This window comes from Bufo bufo, chromosome 4 (assembly GCF_905171765.1).
Source record: "Bufo bufo chromosome 4, aBufBuf1.1, whole genome shotgun sequence".
In the NCBI taxonomy this organism is placed as follows: Eukaryota; Metazoa; Chordata; class Amphibia; order Anura; family Bufonidae; genus Bufo; species Bufo bufo.
The window spans coordinates 545,066,752-545,093,276 of record NC_053392.1 but is presented as its reverse complement, the minus strand read 5'-3'; the positions used below and the strand labels follow the sequence as shown (position 1 = coordinate 545,093,276).

General features: G+C 45.1%; 1 protein-coding gene across 1 annotated transcript in view; it reads right to left on the bottom strand.

Moving 5' to 3' along the window:
- Positions 1–26,311, bottom strand: part of OTOR (otoraplin) — a 43,177-nt gene extending 16,866 nt beyond the window's left edge. The window contains exons 1-3 of the mRNA XM_040427521.1: positions 26,104–26,311; positions 25,365–25,507; positions 8,077–8,187 (exon numbers count right to left, since the gene is read on the bottom strand). Of these exons, the coding sequence (XP_040283455.1) occupies positions 8,077–8,187; positions 25,365–25,507; positions 26,104–26,227 (378 nt within the window). The 5' untranslated portion in view covers positions 26,228–26,311. The remainder of the gene's footprint in view (positions 1–8,076; positions 8,188–25,364; positions 25,508–26,103) is intronic.
- Positions 26,312–26,525: the final 214 nt, after the last annotated feature.

Sequence of the window (26,525 nt, the reverse complement as noted above, 5' to 3'; positions counted from 1 at the left end):
AAAATTAGATAGGGAGTGGTATGTCTGAAGAGTAGACATAATTGCTGGAAAAGCTTGGGCTGGATTAGTGATAAATAAAAGTACATCATCCGCGAAAGCAGCTGATTGGTGTATCAAGGACCCTACTTTCATTCCCTCTATTTCAGCATTTTGTCTGAAAGACTGAAGAAGCGTTTCTATCACCAGAACAAACAATAGGGGAGAGAGGGGGCAGCCTTGACGTGTACCGTTCGAAATTGTAAATACTGGAGATAGGGTACCATTCACCAGGATCCGCGCCGTAGGATTGTTATACATTGCCATGACCCCCCTTATGAAAGAATCTGGGATTCCAAATTTTGCTAACATTTGAGTCATAAAGAGCCAGTCCACTCTATCAAACGCTTTCTCGGCGTCCATACTTAATAAAGCTAGTGGCGTATTGGATTTGGAAGCTAGTTGTATAAGATTTATAACCCTGACAATGTTGTTTTTCCCTTCTCTTCCGGGTATAAAACCAACTTGCTCTTCTGAAATAAGTTCAGGTAAATATATTTTTAACCTATTAGCAAGCATTTTCGCATAGAGCTTTAGGTCATTATTGAGAAGCGAAATTGGTCTGTAATTTGAGCACAGTGAGTGGTCTTTATTAGGTTTAGGGATAATGGATATTTGTGCCCACAACATATCTCTGGTGAATGGTTTCCCCCCCCCTGCCTCATTACAAACTGCCAATAGTCGCGGCAGTAAGACTTCACTGAATGATGAGTAATAAAAAACTGGTAAGCCGTCTGGCCCAGGACTTTTATTCATTGGGGAGTTTTTTAATGCTAGTTTCAATTCAGCTAGAGTATGTGGGGCGGACAGTTTTCCAACTTGTTCTGTAGTTAAAGTAGGGAGATTAATAGTATCTAACCAGTTTTGAATGAGTAGTTTTTTCTCACTAATTTGGGACGTATTTGGATTTGTATGTAGATTATATAGTTGGCTGTAGTACACAAATCCAGTTTGGCTGCCCAGTAGTCAAGCGGATCTTCAAGGTCGGCTGGGAGGGTGCACTCCAAGTATGCCACCACCTGCTGGTTCAGGTTCTGCTCTATGTCTAGCTGCCGGTCAGACCTGCGAGAGGATGGACGATGGTGAAGATAGGCAGCGGCCAACTGACTACATAGGATGTCTCTATAGTAGTTCAGTTTGTCCTCCCTCTCCGTGGGTGTAAAAAAGGCCCCCATTTTGGACCGGTAGCGAGGGTCCAACAAGGTAGAGAGCCAGAAGTCATCCCTCTGCTGAATGGTGACAATTCGGCTGTCACTACCCAAGCAAGTGAGCATGCAGCGGGCCATTTGTGCAAGTGACTCAGAGGGACTCCCTGCCTCCATTTCTACTGCATACTGCCACGGTGTGTCTAGGTCTTCCGCCTCATCTTCAACATCGCCCTGTAGCTCCTCTGGCTGCTCCTGCTCCTCCTGCTCCTCCTGCTCCTCCTCTCATGTCACCTGTGTAGAAAAACCACCTATTTTGCTACACATTGCTTGTGCTCCAATGTCCTTCTCCAGCTCAGCCCCACAGGGCTCATGTGGCCGTGAGATCTAGGCACCATGTCTCCAGTCCCCTGACTAACCATATGTAGCAGCATCTGTTCCAGGACATGAAGCAGTGAAATGACGTTGTTCATCCCGTAGTCCTGGCGACTGGCAAATAACGTGGCATCCTCAAAGGGCCTGAGCAAATGGCAGGTGTCACGTATAAGCTGCCACTGGCTGACATCGAAGTTACACAGGGGAGTACTCCTGTCTGCTTGGATCATCAGGAAATCGTTGATGGCCTTTCTCTGTTCGTACAGTCGGTCTAACATATGGAGGGTGGAATTCCAATGGGTGGAAACGTCACATATCAGCCTATGTTGGGGGATGCCGTTCTGCCACTGCAGCTCAAGGAGGGTATGCTTTGCGGTGTACGAGTGGCTGAAGTGCATGCAAAGTTTCCTGTCCATTTTTAGGATGTCTTGCAGATGGGTGGAAGAATTCAGGCACTGCTTGACAACCAGATTGAACACGTGTGCCATGCAGGGCGCATAGCTCAGCCCTCTTTGACGCAGCACTGACAGAATGTTCTTCCCGTTGTCGATCACCATGGTTCCGATTTTCAGTTGTCATGCAGAAAGCCAGGATTCGATTTCTTGCTGAACGACATGGTGCAGTTCCTCCCCTGTGTGACTCCGTTTGCCGAGGCAAATGAGGTGCAGAACAGCGTGACACCGCCATGCCGCCGCACTAAACACCCGCTCTGATGCCACACTACTGGCCAGGCAGGACAGCTTTTCCAGGGCAAACTCGGCCAGTTGAGGCCACAAATCCAGTTTGGCTGCCCAGTAGTCAAGCGGATCTTCAAGGTCGGCTGGGAGGGTGCACTCCAAGTATGCCACCACCTGCTGGTTCAGGTTCTGCTCTATGTCTAGCTGCCGGTCAGACCTGCGAGAGGATGGACGATGGTGAAGATAGGCAGCGGCCAACAGACTACATAGGATGTCTCTATAGTAGTTCAGTTTGTCCTCCCTCTCCGTGGGTGTAAAAAAGGCCCCCATTTTGGACCGGTAGCGAGGGTCCAACAAGGTAGAGAGCCAGAAGTCATCCCTCTGCTGAATGGTGACAATTCGGCTGTCACTACCCAAGCAAGTGAGCATGCAGCGGGCCATTTGTGCAAGTGACTCAGAGGGACTCCCTGCCTCCATTTCTACTGCATACTGCCACGGTGTGTCTAGGTCTTCCGCCTCATCTTCAACATCGCCCTGTAGCTCCTCTGGCTGCTCCTGCTCCTCCTCTCATGTCACCTGTGTAGAAAAAACACCTATTTTGCTACACATTGCTTGTGCTCCAATGTCCTCCTCCTCCTCCAGCTCAGCCCCCACAGGGCTCATGTGGCCGTGAGATCTAGGCACCATGTCTCCAGTCCCCTGACTAACCATATGTAGCAGCATCTGTTCCAGGACATGAAGCAGTGAAATGACGTTGTTCATCCCGTAGTCCTGGCGACTGACAAATAACGTGGCATCCTCAAAGGGCCTGAGCAAATGGCAGGTGTCACGTATAAGCTGCCACTGGCTGACATCGAAGTTACACAGGGGAGTACTCCTGTCTGCTTGGATCATCAGGAAATCGTTGATGGCCTTTCTCTGTTCGTACAGTCGGTCTAACATATGGAGGGTGGAATTCCAATGGGTGGAAACGTCACATATCAGCCTATGTTGGGGGATGCCGTTCTGCCACTGCAGCTCAAGGAGGGTATGCTTTGCGGTGTATGAGTGGCTGAAGTGCATGCAAAGTTTCCTGTCCATTTTTAGGATGTCTTGCACATGGGTGGAAGAATTCAGGCACTGCTTGCCAACCAGATTGAACACGTGTGCCATGCAGGGCGCATAGCTCAGCCCTCTTTGACGCAGAGCTGACAGAATGTTCTTCCCGTTGTCGATCACCATGGTTCCGATTTTCAGTTGTCATGCAGAAAGCCAGGATTCGATTTCTTGCTGAATGACATGGAGCAGTTCCTCCCCTGTGTGACTCCGTTTGCCGAGGCAAACGAGGTGCAGAACAGCGTGACACCGCCATGCCATGCACATGTGATATGCTGGAGGGGCACTGTGCAGGGAACTCCCTGCAGTAGAGGATGAGGACACGGTGGAAGATGAGGAGGCAGAGGCGGACATTGTCGCTGGACCAACGGCTTGGTAACGTGGAGGCGGAAGTGGCATCACCTGGCCAAGTTGCTGGTGTGTCTGTGCCACACACCGGCGCTGCCGTGCACTTTGGCAGACTTTGGCAGACACAGACAGGTTCAAGGACTGGCCCACCTTCTGTTCTACATGTGTGTGCAGGGCTGGTACTGCCTTTTTGGCAAAGAAATGACGGCTTGGGACTCTCCACCTCGGCTCTGCACAAGCCATCAGTTCTATGAAAGGTGCAGAGTCCACCACTTGGAAAGCACCAGCAACTTGGACAGGAGCACATTCAGCTTTTGTGCCGTTGGATGAGTGCACACATACTGTTGTCTCTTGGCAATTGCTTTGGTGATTGATTGCTGATGGAATGCGTGACGAGGAGTAGGAGGAGCAGGAGCATCAGGACGGCAGATTATGGGAAGGACAGACAGCTCCCTTCGGCTAAGGTGGTGGAGCCTTGACTGCCAGAAACCAGGTGCGTGCCAGTGGATGATGCAGTGGTTACTGCAGCAGGCTGGACCACCACATTGGAGTCACGGTTCTCCCAGGCCACTCTATGGCGCTGCATATGTTGACGCAGGGCCGTAGTGCCAACATTGGCACCCTGGCCACCCTTCACCCTCTGCCCACAGATTCTACATACGGCCACATTCGCCTCCTCCGGCGGGTTAAAAAAAACTGCCACACCACCGAGTAGGTGATTTTACCCCCAACACTATGCACTGACTGACTGCTACCACCGTTGCCTCCTTGAGCCCCTGCACCGCTACTTCCCGTGCAGGTAGCCTCCCGCGAAGTGGGTGGTCTACCCCGGCTCGTTCGGCTCCCGACCTCCCACTGCTGCCACCCTGCTGACTCCTGGCCATGCTAGCGACTTGCTGGCTCCGCCACTGGCTCACGGGCAAGCTGACACCCTCTTTTCCCGATGATGATAAAGCCCCTTCGTCACCCGACTCCCAAGCAGTGATGGCCAGTTCATCGGGCTGTTTTCGGAACTGCCTGCTCCCGGTGACCGCATGTGTTTCAGAGTGGCTCGCATCGCAGGCACAGGTAAGGACTTACCTCTGCATCGCCGGGCTTGGGAATAAAGATGGCAGATCGCACGTGTTCGTCGGCGAACACTGCGAACTGGCCATCACTGCTCCCAAGTGCGATCAGCTACATCATCATCATTGAGTAGTGTCTGCACTTCACTGATGTCCTCCTCAACGGTCTCTGGGTCAGGAGCCTGACCGCTCTCAACACCAGCTCCCATGCCACTCTCCTCATCACTACTTGCCCGCTTAGCAGAGGAAGCGGCGGATGTCTCCTCCAGATCTTGGCTGGGCATTAGATGCTGACCGTCCTCTAGTAGCTCTTCCTCGCTGAAAAGTGGAGCTGAGCCTACAGCAGATAATACTTCTCGCGGTGAGGGAACAGAAAAGGACAGAGATAGGTTGAGGACAGGTGAGGGCACAGAGCCTGCTCCCGGGCATGCCAACTAAGAGTTATGTCTGACGAACCCACTGACTCTTGGCTGGGGGTGTCTGATGTAAGTTGCGACGAAGTCGAAGATCGAGCCAACCATTTAAGAACCGCTGGGCTGCTGGTCACGACACGACCGCTAGCTGACACTGGGAGTTTAGGCCTCTGGAGGTAACCACTGCTGCCACGGCCCCTTACTCTGCTGCGACCTCTGCCTGCGCCAGAAACATTTAGGCCTCTGCCACTCCCTTTTGCACGGCCTGGCACTTCTCTGCCTAACAGACTGTTAGATCAAATAACCAAATGTTAGATTAAAATATCTCACTGCATCGGCGAACGACAATTAGGCCCTAATTTTTTTTTATTTTTACACAAAAGGATTTTCAACAGATAAGTACAACTATGAACAGCGAATATATTTTTTATTTCGCCACTAATACACGGCAAACTGGGCTGTAAAATATCTCACTGCATCGGTGAACAACAATTAGGCCCTAATTTTTTTAGATTTTTCCGCAAAAGGCTTTTCAACAGATAAGTACAACTATGACCAGAGAATATATTTGTATTTCACCAGTAATACACGGCAAACTGGGCTGTAAAATATCTCACTGCACCACTGAACGGATATTAGGCCCTATTTTTTTCCTATTTTTACACAAAAGGCTTTTCAACAAATAACTGCAGCAATAAATGGCGAATATAGTTGTATTTCGCTAGTAATACACGGCAAACTGGCTTTAAAATATCTCACCGCACCGCTGAATGGCAATTAGGCCGTATTTTTTATCTATTGTTACACAAAAGGCTTTTCAACAAATAAGTGCAACGATGAAAGGCGAATATAGTAGTATTTCGCCACTAATACACGGCAAACTGGGCTGTAAAATATCTCACATCACCGCTGAACAGCAATTAGGCCCTAATTTCTTTCTATTTTTACACAAAAGGCTTTTCAACAAATAACTGCAACAATGAAAGGCGAATATAGTAGTATTACGCCAGTATTACACAGCAAACTGGGCTGTAAAATATCTCACTGCACCGCTGAACGGCAATTAGGCCCTACTTTTTTTCTATTTTTACACAAAAGGCTTTTCAACAGATAAGTACAACTATGAACGGCAAATATATTTGTATTTCGCCACTGATACACGGCAAACTGGAGTGTAAAATATCTCGCTGCACCGCAAAGATATTTTTCCTTTTTCCACTAATATACGCAAAAAAGGGCTTTAAACAGATAACTGCAACACTAGGCGGCAAAGATATTTTTTATTTTTTCCACTAATACACTCAAAAAAGGGCTTTAAAACAGATACTGTAAGTGCACCGCTGAGCGGCAAATATATTTAATACATGACAAAAGGTCTAATAAGCTAATAAGCCCTTTTTCCCACTAATACAAGCCAAAAAATGCTTTAGAACATATAACTGCACCGCACTAGGGCAAATAAAACGTATAAATATTTCCTTGTAATGAACCCTGTTAATGCCTGTATCAAACAGAACTTGCACCCTAATAAGAACGGTTTGCTGGAATTACAGAGCTGTATAATGGCAATTTGTATCGCCAGTCAGTGCAGCAAAGTGTAATTGTATTGTTCCTATTACTCAGGCTGTAACCTCCCCTACTGAACCCTGTTCAACAGAAATGCAGTGGAATGATTCCTCCCTATCCTTTCCCTACACCTTGAATAATCTTTCCCTGCACTTGTAAATAGTTTTTTTTTAGCACAATGATGATTTTTCTATCACTGTCCCTAGCGCATGCAGACACATCTCTCTCCCTGCACTAAGTACTCTGGTGAATGGCAGAATCTAAGATGGCTGCCGTGTTTATACGGCTGTGACATCACAGGGGTGGCTGGCTGCTGATTGGCTGCATGCATGTCAGTATGAGTGATCCTGCTGCCCAGACTTCCTTTCTCCATGTCCTCACACGTGCAGCAGCCATTTTAAGAAAAATGCGATTCGTTACTACGAATTTCATGCGAATCGAATTTTTCCTCAAATTCGTAATGAATTCCACTTCGTCAGCTTCGATTCGCTCATCTCTAGTTATATCTAAACTTTTATAAACAGAAATCTAAAACACCATCTGAGAATTTTAAACTGTACATCATACTCAAACACTGGGACAACCATTTGTAAGGCTACTTTCACACTAGCGTTCGGAGCGGATCCGTCTGATGTTTCATCAGACGGATCCGCTCCGATAATGCAGACGTTCGCATCCGTTCAGAACGGATCCGTCTGCATTAAAACTTAGAAAATTTTCTAAGTGTGAAAGTAGCCTGAGCGGATCCGTTCAGACTTTACATTGAAAGTCAATGGGGAACGGATCCGCTTGAAGATTGAGCCACATTGTGTCATCTTCAAGCGGATCCGTCCCCATTGACTTACATTGTAAGTGTGGACGGATCCGCTCGCCTCCGCACGGCCAGGCGGACACCCGAACGCTGCAAGCAGCGTTCAGCTGTCCGCCTGGCCGTGCGGAGGCGAGCGGAGCGGAGGCTGAACGCCGCCAGACTGATGCAGTCTGAGCGGATCCGCATCCATTCAGACTGCATCAGGGCTGGACGGAAGCGTTCTGCTCCGCTCGTGAGCCCCTTCAAACGGAGCTCACGAGCGGATAGCAGAACGCTAGTGTGAAAGTAGCCTAAGTTTGGTAGAACCTTTCATGTTACCATTCTTGGTAATCTTGGGCTACATGTTCATTCCATTTTCTATTGATCCTCCTAAATAGTCATTTGATGATGGATAAACTTGACGTTAAACCATAGAACAGCATTCAGATCATATGTGGCTTCAGCCTCAAGTTTTCAGAGCCTCAGAAGCCACTTTGAAGTTTTGAGGTCCAAAAATAGAGGTCCTTGGCTTCAGAACATACAAACAGAGGTTCCTAGGTAACTTACCGTTGTAGGAAATTCTTGAAGAGCATCCTGGTAGACATTCAACTCAGCAATGAGACTGCTTGGAAAATAGCCAACAAGTCCTATCTGATCCCTGTACTGGTCACTATAAACCTATCAAAGATAAGATACAGTTAGAAGAGAACAGTCTTGTTATATCACTTTAATAATTTACTTTATTACAAAAGATGCTCCATATGCGAAATTTTCCAAATACTTTATGATAATGGCTCCCCCTGATGTTCAGTCTGTACACTGCGTGCAGAATTATTAGGCAAATGAGTATTTTGACCACATCATCCTCTTTATGCATGTTGTCTTACTCCAAGCTGTATAGGCTCGAAAGCCTACTACCAATTAAGCATATTAGGTGATGTGCATCTCTGTAATGAGAAGGGGTGTGGTCTAATGACATCAACACCCTATATTAGGTGTGCATAATTATTAGGCAACTTCCTTTCCTTTGGCAAAATGGGTCAAAAGAAGGACTTGACAGGCTCAGAAAAGTCAAAAATAGTGAGATATCTTGCAGAGGGATGCAGCACTCTTAAAATTGCAAAGCATCTGAAGCGTGATCATCGAACAATCAAGCGTTTCATTCAAAATAGTCAACAGGGTCGCAAGAAGCGTGTGGAAAAACCAAGGCGCAAAATAACTGCCCATGAACTGAGAAAAGTCAAGCGTGCAGCTGCCAAGATGCCACTTGCCACCAGTTTGGCCATATTTCAGAGCTGCAACATCAATGGAGTGCCCAAAAGCACAAGGTGTGCAATACTCAGAGACATGGCCAAGGTAAGAAAGGCTGAAAGACGACCACTTCTGAACAAGACACACAAGCTGAAACGTCAAGACTGGGCCAAGAAATATCTCAAGACTGATTTTTCTAAGGTTTTATGGACTGATAAAATGAGAGTGAGTCTTGATGGGCCAGATGGATGGGCCCGTGGCTGGATTGGTAAAGGGCAGAGAGCTCCAGTCCGACTCAGACGCCAGCAAGGTGGAGGTGGAGTACTGGTTTGGGCTGGTATCATCAAAGATGAGCTTGTGGGGCCTTTTCGGGTTGAGGATGGAGTCAAGCTCAACTCCCAGTCCTACTGCCAGTTTCTGGAAGACACCTTCTTCAAGCAGTGGTACAGGAAGAAGTCTGCATCCTTCAAGAAAAACATGATTTTCATGCAGGACAATGCTCCATTACACGCGTCCAAGTACTCCACAGCGTGGCTGGCAAGAAAGGGTATAAAAGAAGAAAATCTAATGACATGGCCTCCTTGTTCACCTGATCTGAACCCCATTGAGAACCTGTGGTCCATCATCAAATGTGAGATTTACAAGGAGGGAAAACAGTACACCTCTCTGAACAGTGTCTGGGAGGCTGTGGTTGCTGCTGCACGCAATGTTAATGGTGAACAGATCAAAACACTGACAGAATCCATGGATGGCAGGCTTTTAAGTGTCCTTGCAAAGAAAGGTGGCTATATTGGTCACTGATTTGTTTTTGTTTTGTTTTTGAATGTCAGAAATGTATATTTGTGAATGTTGAGATGTTATATTGGTTTCACTGGTAAAAATAAATAATTGAAATGGGTATATATTTGTTTTTTTTTAAGTTGCCTAATAATTATGCACAGTAATAGTCACCTGCACACACAGATATCCCCCTAAAATAGCTAAAACTAAAAACAAACTAAAAACTACTTCCAAAAATATTCAGCTTTGATATTAATGAGTTTTTTGGGTTCATTGAGAACATGGTTGTTGTTCAATAATAAAATTAATCCTCAAAAATACAACTCGCCTAATAATTCTGCACTCCCTGTATAGTAAGGTGCACATCAATCTACAGAGCTGAATGAGCAGGTCACACATGCTCAGTTCAATCCTTTAACTGCCACCAGCCGGATCTTCTTTTAGAAGGGCTGATTGATGCTCATGACAACAAATAGAAAATGATATCTTCTCTGCTATGGAGAGAATGGCTTCTAGTGAGTAAGGAAACTCATAGAGTAGTAGGTGAAAAATCACACAGATGTAAAGAGAGCTTGAGCTGTAACAAAGATAGAGCTGAAGCAGAAGGAATACACCCCCTGAAGTGTGACAGGGAGAGCTACAGCAGAAAGAACACGCCCCGGAGCTGCCACCCTGAAGAAAATCTAGCAGAGTAAATGGAGCAATTAATGGGGAGATCTCTATATCTATGGGAGGTACAGAGCTGGTTATAGCTTTGTTAAAAGCTATTTGTCATATACTAAATGATGTTAGATTTTTTTTATCATGGTATAACCCCCTTAACACAAATTCTTATCCATTTCATTGAAAACATGTATCACAGCTGCTCAACAATCATTTAGTCCTTATCGCTTATCTTTAATGTCACATGACGAATGTTAATTTTGGTTGCAATCATCCATTTTGATAAATTTCAGACTAACGTTACGAAAGTTAGGGCTCCGTGCCCATGCTGCGGACCTCAAATTGCGGTCCGCAATGCACGGGTACAGACCGTGGGGCAGCCGCTTGAGGATCGCAGACCCATCCACTTGAATGAGGTCCGCAATCCGCATCCAACGGTGCACACCGCAAAAAAGTAGTGCATGTGCTACTTTTTTGCAGTGCGGAGGCACGGCCGGAAACACCACGGACGCACCCTGTAGTGCTTCCGTGGGGTTCCGATCCGTGCCTCCGTTCCGCATCTCCGTGATTGCGGACTCATTCAAGTAAATGGGTCCGCGATCCGTGATGCGGAATGCACACAGCCGGTGCCCGTGTATTGCGGACCGCAATAAGGCCACGGGGGGGGGCACACAGTCGTGTGCATGTAGCCTAATGTGGATGTTTACCTATTTATGTATACTGTGCATCATTTTAAAAGCAAAAGGTGACCTTTCATTAGCAACTCAATCACCACAATACAAAATAGTACAGATAATGTGGTTACCTTGCACTCATACAAAATAATAATTTAACCCCTTTCCGACCGCTTGCCATAAATTTCATCAGGAGACAGGTATTTAAATATGGCGCCCACTCATGAGCACAGCAGGCGCCATAGACACCAAGTGCCTGCTGTTTTAAACAGTAAACACCGGGCGTTAATGTATGAGATTGAAGATAATGTTGATCGCACACATTGAACCCCTGAGATACTGTGGTCAAATGTGACCACAGCATCTGGGAGCTCAAAAACCCGGGAGTGCCTGTTCCTGGGCATGCAATGGCTCCTCCTAGCAGGGATTGGGGGAGCTGGATGGTGTGTGCAGCAGCCTCGGCCCTCCAGAATGATCTGAAGTTGCTGCAGAGAGGTTCCTATGGAGACCCTGCCATTGGCGGGGGTCCACAAGAACACTGTGAAATTCTCATAAACTCCAATGCTAAGTCATTGGAGTCTATGAGAAAATCAATCTAATGATTGCTTGTTCAAGTTCCCTAGGGGAACTATTAAAATGTGTGAAAGAAAAAAAGCTTTGTAACTGTAACGGTCATGTACACTACACACAGGGGGGGGGGGGATAGTGACCACTGAGCTCCGCCCTCACCCCTGGCCCTGCCTACTTGCCTCGCAAGTCCTGATGACAGGGGACAACTGGACGACAGTCCCTAAGTTAGGATACATGCAGGGAGGACAGACAAGACAAATAACGGATAGTGAACGGAACGGGTGAATACCAAGAGAGCAACGCAGTACAAAGGGATAAAGCAGAGAAAAGTCAGGAGAAGTCAGGGTCAAATACCAGGAGAGTAATGAAGTACCACAGGAGTCCGCAAAGAATCGTCAGGTGGAAGCCGGGGTCAGAATACCAGCAGAGTTGCGCAGTACGGGAGGAGCAGGCAGAGGAACGTCAGGGAACACAGGATCAGATAAGTATACAGGAAACCCAAAAATCGCCAAGAACCTAATTAACAGGCAACCGGTGGCCAGCAGGCTGCCTTTTAAATACTGGCTAGCTGGGGTCATGTGACGTGGCCAACGCCATATGACCCGCACTAGGAAGTACAGCTGAGCACCGAGTGCCCAGCTCGGTGGTCAGACATCCCCTGGTTGCTGGGGGAAATGAGGACACCGGCCGCACGGAGGAGACGTGCGCAGCCAGACAGTCCCGCCCCCTATCACGAAGGAGACTTTGCACAGAAACGGGAAGCCGACGGCGCTGAGGAGAGCGAGTGCCTCAGCGTCCCGTGACAGTAACATATTTTAAAAAATATATACAGTCCTGATCAAAAGTTTAAGACCACTTGAAAAATTGCAAAAAATCATATTTAGCATGGCTGGATCTTAACAAGGTTCCAAGTAGAGCTTCAACATGCAACAAGAAGAAATGGGAGTGAGACAAAACATTTTTTGAGCATTCAATTTAATGAAAACAATGAATAAACTGAAACAGGCTGTTTTTCAGCTGATCAAAAGTTTAGGACCACACCTCAAAAAAAACTAAACCCCCCCAAAACAGAAATCCAACTTCCAAACATGAATTCAGTAATGAGTAGCTCCGCTGTTATTGTTTATCACTTCAAAAATTCGTTTCAACATGCTTGATGCAAGCGTTTCCATGAGGTGAGTGGGAACATTTCTCCAAGTGGTGAAGACGGCCGCACGAAGGCCATCTACTTTCTGGAACTGTTGTCCATTTTTGTAAACTTCCCTTGCCATCCATTCCTAAAGGTTCTCAATTAGATTTAGATCAGGGGAACACGCAGGATGAGCCAAAAGAGTGATGTTATTCTCCTGGAAGAAGTTCCTTGTCCTGCGGGCATTGTGTACTGTAGCGTTGTCCTGTTGAAAACCCCAGTCGTTACCACACAGACGAGGGCCCTCAGTCATGAGGAATGCTCTCTGCAACATCTGGACATAGCCAGCGGCTGGTTGACACCCCTGCACTTCCTGAAGCTCCATTGTTCCACTGAAGGAAAAAGCACCCAAGACCATTATGGCGCCCCCTCCACTGTGGCACGTAGAAAACATCTCAGGTGGGATCTGCTTATCATGCCAGTAACGTTGGAAACCATCAGGACCATCAAGGTAAAAAGAAATCTCATCAGAAAATAAAACTTTCTTCCACCTTTGAATGTCCCATGTTTGGTGCTCTCTTGCAAAGTCCAAACGAGCAGTTCTGTGGCGTTCAAGGAGACGAGGTCTTTGAAGACGTTTTTTGTTTTTGAAGCCCTTCAGTCTCAGATACCGTCTGATGGTTATAGGGCTGCAGTCAGCACCACTAAGGGACTTAATTTGGGTCAAGGATCATCCAGTGTCTTGACGGACAGCCAATTGGATCCTCCGGCTCAATGCTGATGAAATTTTTTGGGGTCTTCCACTTGACTTTTTTGTTCCATAACCCTCAGGATCATTTATTAAATTCCAAATGACTGTCTTACTGCGTTCCACCTCAGCAGCGATGGCGCGCTGTGAGAGACCCTGCTTATGCAGTTCAACAACCCGACCACGTTCAAAAAGGGAGAGTTTTTTTGCCTTTTCCATCACAACATGTGACTACCTGACAGTAAATGACAATGAATCCACATATTTGCACAGATTTGGCCTTTTAAAGGATCAGCTGAAAAACAGCCTGTTTCAGTTTAATTGTTATTTTCAATTAATTGAATGCTCAAAAAATGTTTTGTCTTACTCTCATTTCTTCTTGTTGCATGTTGAAGCTCTACTTGGAACCTTGTTAAGATCCAACAATGTAAAATATGATTTTTTTGCCATTTTTCAAGTGGTCTTAAACTTTTGATCAGGACTGTATATAGAAAAATTCTAATTACCCTCTTTCCCAAAAATAAATATGAAGCATCGCTGCGTGCAAAAAACGCCCATACTATTAAAATTAAAAACGGTGCATAATGTAATGGGGGGAAAAAATCTCTGATTCGCAATTTTTTGTCACTTCACCTTCCGCCAAAAACAATAAGTTATAGGCAAATGGATATTTGCTGCATTTGTGTGAGGGGAGGCGGAGCTATACTGCTTATAAGCCGCAGCCTCCTCCTCACCTTACCGGCGGCTCGTTTCTGCGCCACTTCCGGGCCCCTTTACGCACGTGAGTATACGGTCTCTGCCTCTCATCGGCATCCCAGCGCTCACGTCTTCCAGCGGTAAGATCGGGGCCTTGCGGCTTCATTCCTGGGCAGGGGGGGACGGATCGGCACCGACACGCCGCACGTTGTTACCTGCACGTCTCGGCAGGCGGCAGAGTCGGCTTCCATGTGTTCAGAGCTGTGCTCTGCTGCCTTAGGTTGTCCCAGCATGCAATCTGCTGGTCGGCGGTGTTATTACAGCTTACATTTGCCTGTCATGTCTTGATACATTCTGGTTATGGTTGTGTAGTATTACAGTGGTAAAAAAATAGGGGAAAAAGGTGTGTTACAGAAAAATAGAAAATAGTAATAAATTAAAGGGGTTAAAAATGATGAGGAGTGTTTTATATGTATATCCGGTATTGTTACATCATAGGACGGGGCAGTACATAGGCTATATTCAGTCCCATCAGGCTTATGTCTGGCTGCACGGGGACCTTGGTTGCATTGCTTTTCCTGATTCATGAATGTAAATGACTTACTGCGGTCTTTCGTCCTCTCAGTCTGACCGGCGGTGTGTCGGCTCCTTTAGGTAAAGGAGCACCACCGCACCCGAACGTTTCTGCCTGGCAGCATCGGCTCCCCACGCGGCAGTCTCTCAGGTTGCAGGAGTCAGCACGACTCCTCTCTCGACACATTGTAATGTATTGCACGGGCCGCCGTGCTTGTAGTGAGGCAGGGGTGCACGCAAGGCTGTTTTGCTTCTGGTAGGCTCTTGATTCATCTGGTCTGCTGGAGCCTCCAGGCAGCAGGTGATAGTGGTTCAAAGGAAAAAATATATAATAATAAATTGGGTGTGGGTTGAGAAAAAAAAAAAAGTGTCAGTTTAATAAAAAAATTAAAAAAATAAGAAAATAATAAAAATCGGCTCCCCACGCGGCAGACTCTCAGGTTGCAGGAGTCAGCGCGACTCCGCTCTCGACACATTGTAATGTATAGCACGGGCTCGTAGTCAGGCAGGGGTGCATGCAAGGCTGTTTTGCTTCTAGTAGGCTCTTGATTCATCTGGTCTGCTGGAGCCTCCAGGCAGCAGGTGATAGTGGTTCAAAGAAAAAAAAAAAATAATTGGGTGTGGGTTGAGAAAAAAAAAAAAAGTGTCAGTTTAATAAAAAAATTAAAAAAGAAGAAAATAATAAAAATCGGCTCCCCACGCAGCAGACTCTCATTACACGGGTTCGTAGTCAGGCAGGGTGCATGCAAGGCTGTTTTGCTTCTAGTAGGCTCTTGATTCATCTGGTCTGCTGCAGCCTCCAGGCAGCAGATGATAGTGGTTCAAAAAAATATATATAAAAATCAAATACAAGGGGACTCTTTAAGGTTCCGCAGCGTGTGTCGCAAGTTGATTGCCCATCATTTTCTCTAGCGGGGTCATCTCAAGCAGCGCGTTACTTATCAATTATTGGGTCAATTGTCTACAGGTTTTTCTTTCATATATGCATCCATAGGTTTGTGGCTCCTTCTATCCACCCGATGCACGGCTTCGTACCAGCAGACGCAGCTATTATTAGTAGACACATTTAGCAACAGGGTCAAAGTAAGCTATTGTGCATCACGGGAGTAGATTTAAGACTAGGGGGTTGGTACAGTTGCTAATACTCAGTTTTTAACATGTTCAGCTACGTTCATTCATTTCATCAGCAAGGTAGCAGTTGCCAGGTACAGTAGCATTGTGGGTGCGTACTCACATTCCACTTACAAAGTTGGTTATGGCAAGTCTGTCTGTCCGACAGGTCTCTCACGTGTCTATTATATCCTCGGTTAGGCTCTAGCCTGTCACGGCCACAGACTCGATAAAAATATATATATATATATATATATAAAAAAATAAATTAAAAAAAATTAAGTCCTGTCACGTTTACAGGCATAAATTCGATACGTCTGTCACGTCTACAGACACGTTTAAGTCCTGTCACGACTACAGGCATCAATTTGATACGTCTGTCACGTCTACAGACACGTTTAAGTCCTGTCACGACTACAGGCATCAATTCGATACGTCTGTCACGTCTACAGACACGTTTAAGTCCTGTCACGTCTACAGGCATCAATTCAATATGTCTGTCACGTTAAGTATTGTCACGACCACAGGATACAGTCCTACACTGTATGCCTCGTCCACTCTCATGTCTCAGTCTACACTCGTTCGGGGCTTGCTAGGCTACTTAGGTCACATTCTATTCTGCTATGTACACATCTTCCCATATCCAGTCACTTCGGTGAAGGGGTGCTCCGCATGCTGGACGGCATCTCGTGTGATGGTACGGCGGTTCTTGGCACATCGGTGGTCCGCGATACTGGTGAATTGTACAAACTGGTGTTGGGTATTCATCTTCTGCATTAATCATGTTGTGTTTTAGTAGGATGCCTCAAGAATCATTGATGGACGATACATCATCATCCCGTGGGAGCGTGGTGTCACATTCCGCAAGAGACTCCACACCATCATTAAGGTCATGGACTGTGCCCAAGTTGATGGCAGAGTTATCCAAAAGAGGCATTCCATTTCCAGCTTCTGCAAGGAAGGCGGAACTGTTCCGTCTTCTGTCTTCAGTTCCGGAGGTCCAAAATCCGCAGGTGGTGTCCATGGACACTATTCAGACCTCGCTTAAGCAACTGCACGCGGCCATCAACTCCATGGCGTCATCAATGTTGAACTTTCAGGCCAGACTAGAGTCGGTCGAGGCAGGCGATACAGCTGCCCGTTTGGTGTGCCAAAGTCCGGCAGGTTCTTTTTGCCTCCAGGCTAGTGTTGCTGGTGGGTCAGGTTCTGTACTCCCTATCGCACTGTTCCACTTCGTTCCAGCCAACATTCGACAGGAAATAATTGACGGCAAGGACGTGAACTTAGCGTAACAGCTCATGAGGCGCCAGACAACAAGACCATAGTCTTTGGGGAGGTCTCGGTGGTCCTCAAATCTAAGCAAGTGAGGTTGAATAGAAACTCAGCATACCAGAGTTTCTCTTAGCCTTTACTCTGTACAGGGATGTTGTCTCATCCTGTTAGGGTCCCATCCACATGCAGACTGGGTACAGTATGTTATCAATGGTCTTTCCGCAGGTTTCCATACAGGGCTATTGGCTCTTCTCTTTTTGCAGGTCTCTCCACAAGCAGACCGCGTACCATCTCCAGTGCCCAGGCTCGACCAGCTAGTGATGGACTAACGGATCATCTCGCCACCGCCAGGTCCCTTATGACTAAAGCCCTGTCCTGTAACACCCTGAGGATATATAAGAAGGCATGGACCTCGTTCTGTAATTTTAAGAGAACCCATTCTTCGGCAGGAGTGGGCTACATCTCTTACCTACTGGCCTTTGCTGCATTTTTGACACTCTCACCACAAGCTGTCATTTAGCACTATTAAGTTATACCTGGGTTTCAACATCATTTGTATCTATGGCATCCTAATCTACCCTCCTTGTTTTCAGCCCATCCAATTAGAATGCTACTGAAGGGTATCCAGAAGGGGTCCGCTGTGGCCCGCCCTACACGACAGCCATTTACAGGGTCAATGTTCAGATTGCTTTCAGATAAACTACGCAAAACCCCTTCAGTAAGCACACTAGTTTATTCATCAAGACAACCGTGTACCTAGCCTTCTACGGCTTCCTCAGACCAGGCGAGTTCACCTGCGCCACAACATGCAAGAGCTATCTGAGGAAGGATCAGCTGTCATGGGATGGGTCAGGCTAAGTTCTTACCTTAAACGTCCACAAAGACGGCCCGAGCGGGTCAGCTCACAGAGGTTAGATACTTCCCCACTGGTAATAAGTAGTGCCCAGTTATGGCAGTGCAGGATTGGATGCGCTTTACCGAAGCAACCCCAGGGGATGCTCTTCTGCTAAAGCTGGGTTCTGCGCCTTTAAGTTGTCAGAACTTTCTCAAATTCATCCGAATATGAGGAATGTTGGGGTCAGTCCCAGTTCCATCACAGGGCATTCCTTTCGCACTGGTGCGGCTTCGCCGCCTCCAAGCACAACGTCTCAGTTCATGTTATTAAGAAGTTGGGCAGATGGCAGTCGGCTTGTTATGCACAATATATACCAAATCCACAGTGTGAAATGTTTAATGCTTTCAGGAATCTGGTATTGTAATTTTGTTAATAACACTATTGCCCCAAGCTGTGTTTGTTATTTTTGGCCCCTTTAGCCTACCCTCCGTACAGCAGTCTCGGCATACCCCTACTGCTTAGCATAGTAGGTAGGTAGGCGTACTTATCTTGAGCCGACCAGAATACAAGTTATAGGCAAATGGCTCTTCGCCGCATTTGTGTGAGGGGAGGCAGAGCTATACTGCTTATAAGCCGCAGCCTCCTCCTCACCTTACCGGCGGCTCGTTTCTGCCCCACCCTCCCAAGTCCCCTTTTATTCTAACTACTCAATGGGGTGGGTCCATTTAGCCTACCCTCCGTACAGCAGTCTCGGCATACCCCTACTGCTTAGCATAGTAGGTAGGTAGGTGTACCTATTTTGAGCCGACCTGAATACAAACACTGAAGATCTTCTGAAACCGAGCCTCCGCCCTTGCTTTGCTAATCGGAGCGTTTAAAAAAAAAAAGCTTATAAGTCTCTTATAAGAGCTTTTATCACCTATTGCACGTGTATGGTCATCTTACATCTCAAGGAGAGAAAAGAAACCTTCCCAAATACATACACAGGACAAATGAAATAACTGTCTATCTTTAGTGGAGTTTTTTTTAAGTGATGGCCATCTCCACCCAATATAAGGAAATGCATAGGGCTAAATACGTAAAATACAATAGGCAGATATTCATACTCTTTTCTGACGGTCCATTTCAATGAACCTTGAAAACCAAGCAACGATTAGACACTTTTTCTTCTTCTCAAAAGTAAGCCTTTAATTATTCATATGTTTCTGCATATATTAAGTGATATACAGTACAGACCAAAAGTTTGGACACACCTTCTCATTCAAAGAGTTTTCTTTATTTTCATGACTATGAAAATTGTAGATTCACACTGAAGGCATCAAAACTATGAATTAACACATGTGGAATTATATACATAACAAACAAGTGTGAAACAACTGAAAATATGTCATATTCTAGGTTCTTCAAAGTAGCCACCTTTTGCTTTGATTACTGCTTTGCACACTCTTGGCATTCTCTTGATGAGCTTCAAGAGGTAGTCCCCTGAAATGGTTTTCACTTCACAGGTGTGCCCTGTCAGGTTTAACAAGTGGGATTTCTTGCCTTATAAATGGGGTTGGGACCATCAGTTGCATTGAGGAGAAGTCAGGTGGATACACAGCTGATAGTCCTACTGAATAGACTGTTAGAATTTGTATTATGGCAAGAAAAAAGCAGCTAAGTAAAGAAAAACGAGTGGCCATCATTACTTTAAGAAATTAAGGCCAGTCAGTCAGCCGAAAAATTGGGAAAACTTTGAAAGTAAGGGCTATTTGACCATGAAGGAGAGTGATGGGGTGCTGCGCCAGATAACCTGGCCTCCACAGTCACCGGACCTGAACCCAATCGAGATGGTTTGGGGTGAGCTGGACCGCAGAGTGAAGGCAAAAGGGCCAACAAGTGCTAAGCATATCTGGGAACTCCTTCAAGACTGTTGGAAGACCATTTCAGGGGACTACGTCTTGAAGCTCATCAAGAGAATGGCAAGAGTGTGCAAAGCAGTAATCATAGTTTTGATGCCTTCATAGTCATGAAAATAAAGAAAACTCTTTGAATGAGAAGGTGTGTCCAAACTTTTGGTCTGTACTGTATATAGAAGAGGGCAGATTAAATTTTTTCAGTTCACATTGGCATATAGGATGTGAAAGAAAATTCCATCAATGGCTGACAAATTCTTTTATGCCACCTTATATGCAAGCAAATCCATTGAGGAATATTTGAGGAATAATACAGAAAGAGAATATGAAAACTGAAAGTTTGGTTCTAATAGTTGGCAGCATATGGAGATAAAGCTATCCAACACCATGTGAAAGACAGCAGACAGTCTACAAAAGTTCATGTATAAATACCCCATTGCTGAAATTTTTGGTTAATGGAACCAAGAAAAAGAATTGCAATCAGCATGTCATAGAGCAGGAGGAGCTGAGCAGATTGATGTATAGTTTTATGGGAAAAGATTAAATGTAGGGGGGGGAGAAGGATCGGGTGAAATTAATATTTTTGGATAGTCCTTTTGTTCTCCCAGGGGATAAGCTGCCGCCAGAAGGTCTTGAGCTATTGAATTTGTATGCTTTAGTCATGCAGAGTTAGCTGTCAGTCACTGAGAAGGACCGCCAACTGGACTCTTAAGAATTGAAATAAATATACAGCATAAGAAGTTTCACTGAATATTTTCTTACAAACTATATCAATATTCTAAGCTCCCCCAGCTCTATAGTGTCACAGCAGAAACAAAAAATTACCCCCTAAAATGTAACCTTTTAATAGTATTCATATAAATATAAAAAATGAACCTCAGTAAAAAAAAATCTACAATGTCTAGTGTTGATCGAGCACCAAAGTGCTCAGGTGCTCGAGTAAAACACCTCGGGATGCTCGGGTGCTCTACTGAGCACCCAAGCACTATGGAAGTCAATGGGAGAACCCGAGCATTAAACCAGGCACCCCCAGCTCTGAAGAGGGGAGGGTGTCTAGTTCATAGTAAAAGGTCAGAACCTGATGGAAACACCACTGAAATGGTTCGGGAACAGCATAGGGAGGATGTCTTGATGCATCTTGGACTCCCAGGTTGCTGCTGGGAACGATGTTGTCCGAGTAGTGCGCCACTTTTACAGACTGACAATAGTACGCACAAAACCGAAGATAAAATCGATTTTAGAGGAAAAATTGTTAGGAAACATTCTTTCCTGTATATTTACTTGTAAATAAAGTGCAAGTGCTGCCAAAAATTACAAGGAAAAGGCACTCCGATACAACATGGAGGGCCTTATTCACATTGTGGTACAATTGTTCAGGTAGTGGGACTCCTACACTCATAAAGCCTATGCACTTGGTGAAAGGGCTGCCAAAAATTACAAGGAACCGGCACTCCAATACACCCTTTATTACACATAAAGGAGGGCATCATACACAGCCTTGAAAAATTATGATTGATGGCCTGCTGGTGACCCTCAAAAACATTAGGAGCAAGGGCCTGTTGGCGACCCTCTAAAACATTAGTGGCGAGGGCCTGCTGTTGATCTTACCATCTAAAACATTAGGGGTGAGGGTCTGCTGCTGAACTGACCATCTAAAATATTAGGGGTGAGGGTCTGCTGCTAAGCTCACCATCTAAAACATTATGGGGGAGGGTCTGCTGTTGAGCTGACTCTCTAAAACATTAGGGGTGAATGCCTGCTTCTGATCTGACCATCTAAAACATTATGGACGAGGGCCTTCTGCTGAGCTGACCATCTAAAACATTAGGGGCTGGACTTTGTGGAAGACAGGGTGGTGCTTAACCAACTGGAAGCATTATCTACTGCAATCCAACCGACCACCTGGTCGCACTGGTGTTACTTCGAGAGTGGTATCCTGCGCCGCCCTGCAATCTGGGACATGAAGCTAGGTATAGTGGATGAGTGTGTTCCTTGTGCTCTGGCAGCAGGCACAGTTTCTCCATGCCCAGGGCCACGGCCTCTGCGTACACCATCAGCAGCACGGCCACTTCCCCGTCCCTTACTGCTCGTCTTCTGCATATTAAATGGTATATATGCTTGCAAGTATGTCACACATACAGTAGCTCAGGTTTTGTAAGTTTATGCGCAAATAAATTAAACTGAATGTCACTGATATTTAGGATGTGCAAACGTTATACAGGAGATGTAGCGCAGGTAATGTCTCTGTTACCAGCGGCTATTAAAAAATTACAGGGAATTTCACAGCTATTTGGTATGCGCAAACGTTATACAGGAGATGTAGCGCAGGTAATGTCACTGCTGTCACCAGCAGCTAACGTTATACAGGAGATGTAGCGCAGGTAATATCGCTGCTGTCCCCAGCGGCTAACGTTATACAGAAGATGTAGCGCAGGTAATGTCGCTGCTGTCACCAGCAGCTAAGAAAAAATGACATTCAATGTCACAGATATTTGGGATGCGGAAACGTTATACAGGAGATGTAGCGCAGGTCATATAACTGTTCGCAGCCGACACCGTCTACGGAAAAAGTACACTGGATGTCAAAGATATTTTTAGTATGCACACAATTTAAACAGGAGATGTAGCGCAGATAATGTCGCTGTCCCCAGCGTCTACGGAAAAAGTACACTGGATGTCACAGATATTTTTAGGCTGCGCACACGTTAGACAGGAGATGTAGCGCAGATAATCTCGCTGTCTACAGCGGCCAAACAATTGCAAGCTATTTAGCGCAGGTTGTAATAAAAATATATATTGCTGCCAGATACAATAGTCCTTTAAAGGACTTTTGGGTCTCTAACACCAACCCTGCCTAACAAAAAAATGTAATTCAATTGAATCAATTTCCTACACTATCTGTCCCTTCTACAGCACAGCTCTCCCTGACTAACACTGAGCCGAACCACGTGTCATCGGGTGCTTTATAGCACCCGATGACGCGTTCCAGCCAGCCAATCACTGTAATGCCAGTAACCAACATGGCTACGGCATTACAGTGAGTGGCAGTACTTACCTGCACGTTTATTGGCTTTGTAGCAGCCAACAAATGTGCGGGGAGGAGACTCGAGCATCGCGATGCTCGAGCCGAACTGGTGTTCAGCCGAGCATGCTTGATCAACAGTAACAATGTCCCTACTCTTGCCCTGCCTGAGAGCTAAACTGCCACCCTTAAAAGGGCAATCCGACTGTCTTATTAGCTTTCTATCAAACTGTAAGGTCAAGTGAACGAACTAGACCAATTACTCCCAAAAATTTATGGCAAATATACTGATCCCCTAGGGCAGTGTTTCCCAACCAGTGTGCCTCCAGCTGTTGCAAAACTACGACTCCCAGCATGCCCGCACAGCCTTTGGCTGTGCGGGCATGCTGGGAGTTGTAGTTTTGCAACAGCTGGAGGCACACTGGTTGGAAAACACTGCCCTAGGGGACAAAGGGGTAAAACTTAACATTTAATGTAAATGCTCCTAAAATGAATGAGCGCTAACAAAAGGAGACTCTAGAACAAACAAATATAAGACAGCCCAATAGGGCCTAAACAAGACATACACAGTCCTTTAAAGGACTATTGTATCTGGCAGCGAGGTATTTGCCATTCAAGGAGCGTCCCCTTGCGGGGCAAGTTCCTCGTATAGACAGGTAGGGTGCAATAGCCCCTGCCCCTCTAGTAGGGTATTCTAGGGCCTGCTGCTCCGGATTCCTGTCTATGCTGTGGTGATGATAATGATTCGGTGTGGTGACACATTAATAATGTCTACTGTCTGACATCCGCAACACGGAAGAGAATTCAACACCTAGTTCTACTGCATACATGGGTGAGAACGTTCCTGTTTTTCCATTTTTCTCTTTTTTTGTCACCACACTGTGTATGTCTTGTTTAGGCCCTATTGGGCTGTCTTATATTTGTTTGTTCTAGAGGCTCCTTTTGTTAGCGCTCTTATTAGCTTTCCCTCTATTACTCTGAAACCATGGGGTCCAAGAAGGCAGTGGATTGCCAGATATAGGTTTGAAAAATTTGTCACAAATGTTCCACCACTCGTGTCAGTGATATGCGTACTGTATTTTAGTCAGTCACTGGTACGTTGCTACATAATATTAATAGGGCATTGTAGGGAAAAAGTAAATACATAGTCCAGTATAAAGTCCTCAAATGTCTAGACAGCAGTAGGGTTCACAGCTATCTAGATATTATAAGATAAATAGGTCCTTGTGTCTATAGAACAGAATAGATTCGCAGGTGTCTAGACATCATCAGGTCTGACACGTTTCCCCCCAGATTGTCAATAATCTGGGGTTCATCAGGGACTCATAGACTCATAGTACAGAAATGGACGTCAGGTCTACTGGCAAAATAGACCAGATAACATCCCTCTGTATTAATCACTATCTGCAGTTATAGTGCCAATATGTCCAGTATTTAGTGTTCAATAGCAGCTAAGGTACATCATTTTGATATACCACTTAAGGATTATATGCGTAAAAAGCAAGGAAACCCCTCCTTTAATGAGATGACAGTGCATACTGCTGCTAGGTGCGTAATAAATAATGAAAGTAGGCTCCATAATTATATATCACTGTATTCTATGCTCCCAGGCCTATAGATACACAGAACAGACAGTCAGCTGAGTTTAAGCACCTATCTTGGCCCCTAATTAGGGGTAGTCATCTGTTGGATGGAGCCTCCTAGATAGACAGCTGTGGATCTATTCTGTTCTGTAGACCTGTGGACCTAATTTATCTGATGATATCTAGACAGCTGTGAACCCTACTGCTGTCTAGACATTTGAGGACTTTATGCTGGACGATGTATATACCTTTTTCCTATGATGCCCTATGATTATTATGTACCAAGGTACCAGTGACTGACTAAAATAGAGTACATAAATAATTTTTCGAGCCTATATCTGGCGACCCCCTGCCTTCTTGGACTTTAGTGGTATCAGGGTAATACAGGGAAAGCTATGAAGACAGTGAGATTGCCCTTGTGAGGGCATCAGTTCCGCTCTCAGGCAGGGCAAGTGTAGGGATGTTGTAGTTTTTTTTACTGGGGTTAATTTTTCATTTTCATGAATACTATTAAAGGTTACGTTTAATGGGGCAATTTTTTACTTCTGCTGTGACGCTACTAATTAATTACCTCTGGTTGACATCTTGACTTTAATGACAGTTGACTGGTCGGATCTGTGATTTCCTCCTCCAGCTCTATAACATGCTGCCTGCAGATTTGACAGTGTTTTCATGCTGATAGCTTCCCTTTAAAAATTTATAGTAAGACAAAGCAACAGAGTTAAACAGGCTAAAGTCTGTGCCACCTTTCATGTGTCCTTTCCAAATCAAGTCCTACAGCCAAATTTCTAAACAGGATGGAATATGAGCAACCAAAATACAAAAGAAATGTATGTAAAATCTTCAAACACCTGCACTCTACTAAATAATTACAATAACTCTCCATAGCCAAAAGCCACAATGCAATAAGAAAGTTGATTTAGCAAGAGGAAATGGGTCTAGTATTTACTTGCTATAATGGTGGAGATGGCCATACAAATGTTGCAAATAGGTTTGCAAAAATCTAGTATATTGCATACATTTCCAAATGAAACATAATAAAATATACTCTTACACTTCCAGACCAGAATTCTCCTGCATCATCATCTTCCTTTACTAGCTTAGTGTAGACATAGACCAGTTCGCCTTTCTTGATGTTTATAAATCTGCAGTCTGGAGCATTGTAATCATCAAAAGCCTTCCCAAGGGATATAGCGTCTAAAAGACATAAAAAATAAAGACCTTTCAGCTTATTTCAGTAAATTTTCCACGAACTTAAACTGGCCAAAAAGGTTGTTTAGCCTTAATTAATATTCAAAGTTTGTTCCTCCATCGTTATGCGCATAAATCTGTATCGGAGAAAAGGAAACAAGAGTAAAATGAAAAATCCCCCTGCCAATAGCAATATCTTTAGTACATAGTGTGAAAAAATAAAGGTACATAAATAATATACTCAAATAAAGGAAAATAATAAAGCTGGATAGGATCCCAGGGTTTTCATACATAAGGGCATGGGTGCATTACATATACACTACATACATTAATCTTAGTACAAACCCCAAGACAAGATGACTTTACAAGACATTGTAAGTGTAACCGCATCAACTTAGAGTTTTATATTCTGCGAGGAAGGAAATAATCTCATAGACATTCAAGTTAAAAATGGGAAATTAGAAAGATCCAATATTAATGCAGTCGTTAGAAGAAAAGGCCTGGTAATGAAATAAAGAACATTTATCAAGAGATTATAAAGCCCCAGTAACATCAGTTTAAAAAAAAAAATACATTAAAAGTTACGCTCCTGGCAGACTTACAAACACATTCGTCATCAGCACAAAGTTTCTTCTTTGCCAACTTCTGCATGAAAGCTCCATTTGCCTCTTGATCCATAAATCCGAGACATAAGAATATAACCACAAAATAAACAACCAGAGACATTTCTCCCAATATTTCCTCCCTAGATCGCTGTCGGTGTCTTAGAACTAAGCGCAGTGTTTCTCTGCACCTTAAATCATTTGCAGTACATTTATGCAGACGGTGGAAACATCTGGAAAAATACAGACAGCCAATAGGAAATGACCTGGACGGCATTCCATTGACTCACATGGGCATGTGGATACAAGAGGACTCCTGTGCGCTGTTTATCAAAAGTAAGCAGCTTTACTTATTCTGGGTCTACAAAATATGTTCATACATGCTGAATAGTCATCAATGTGACAACGACTATAATGGTCAG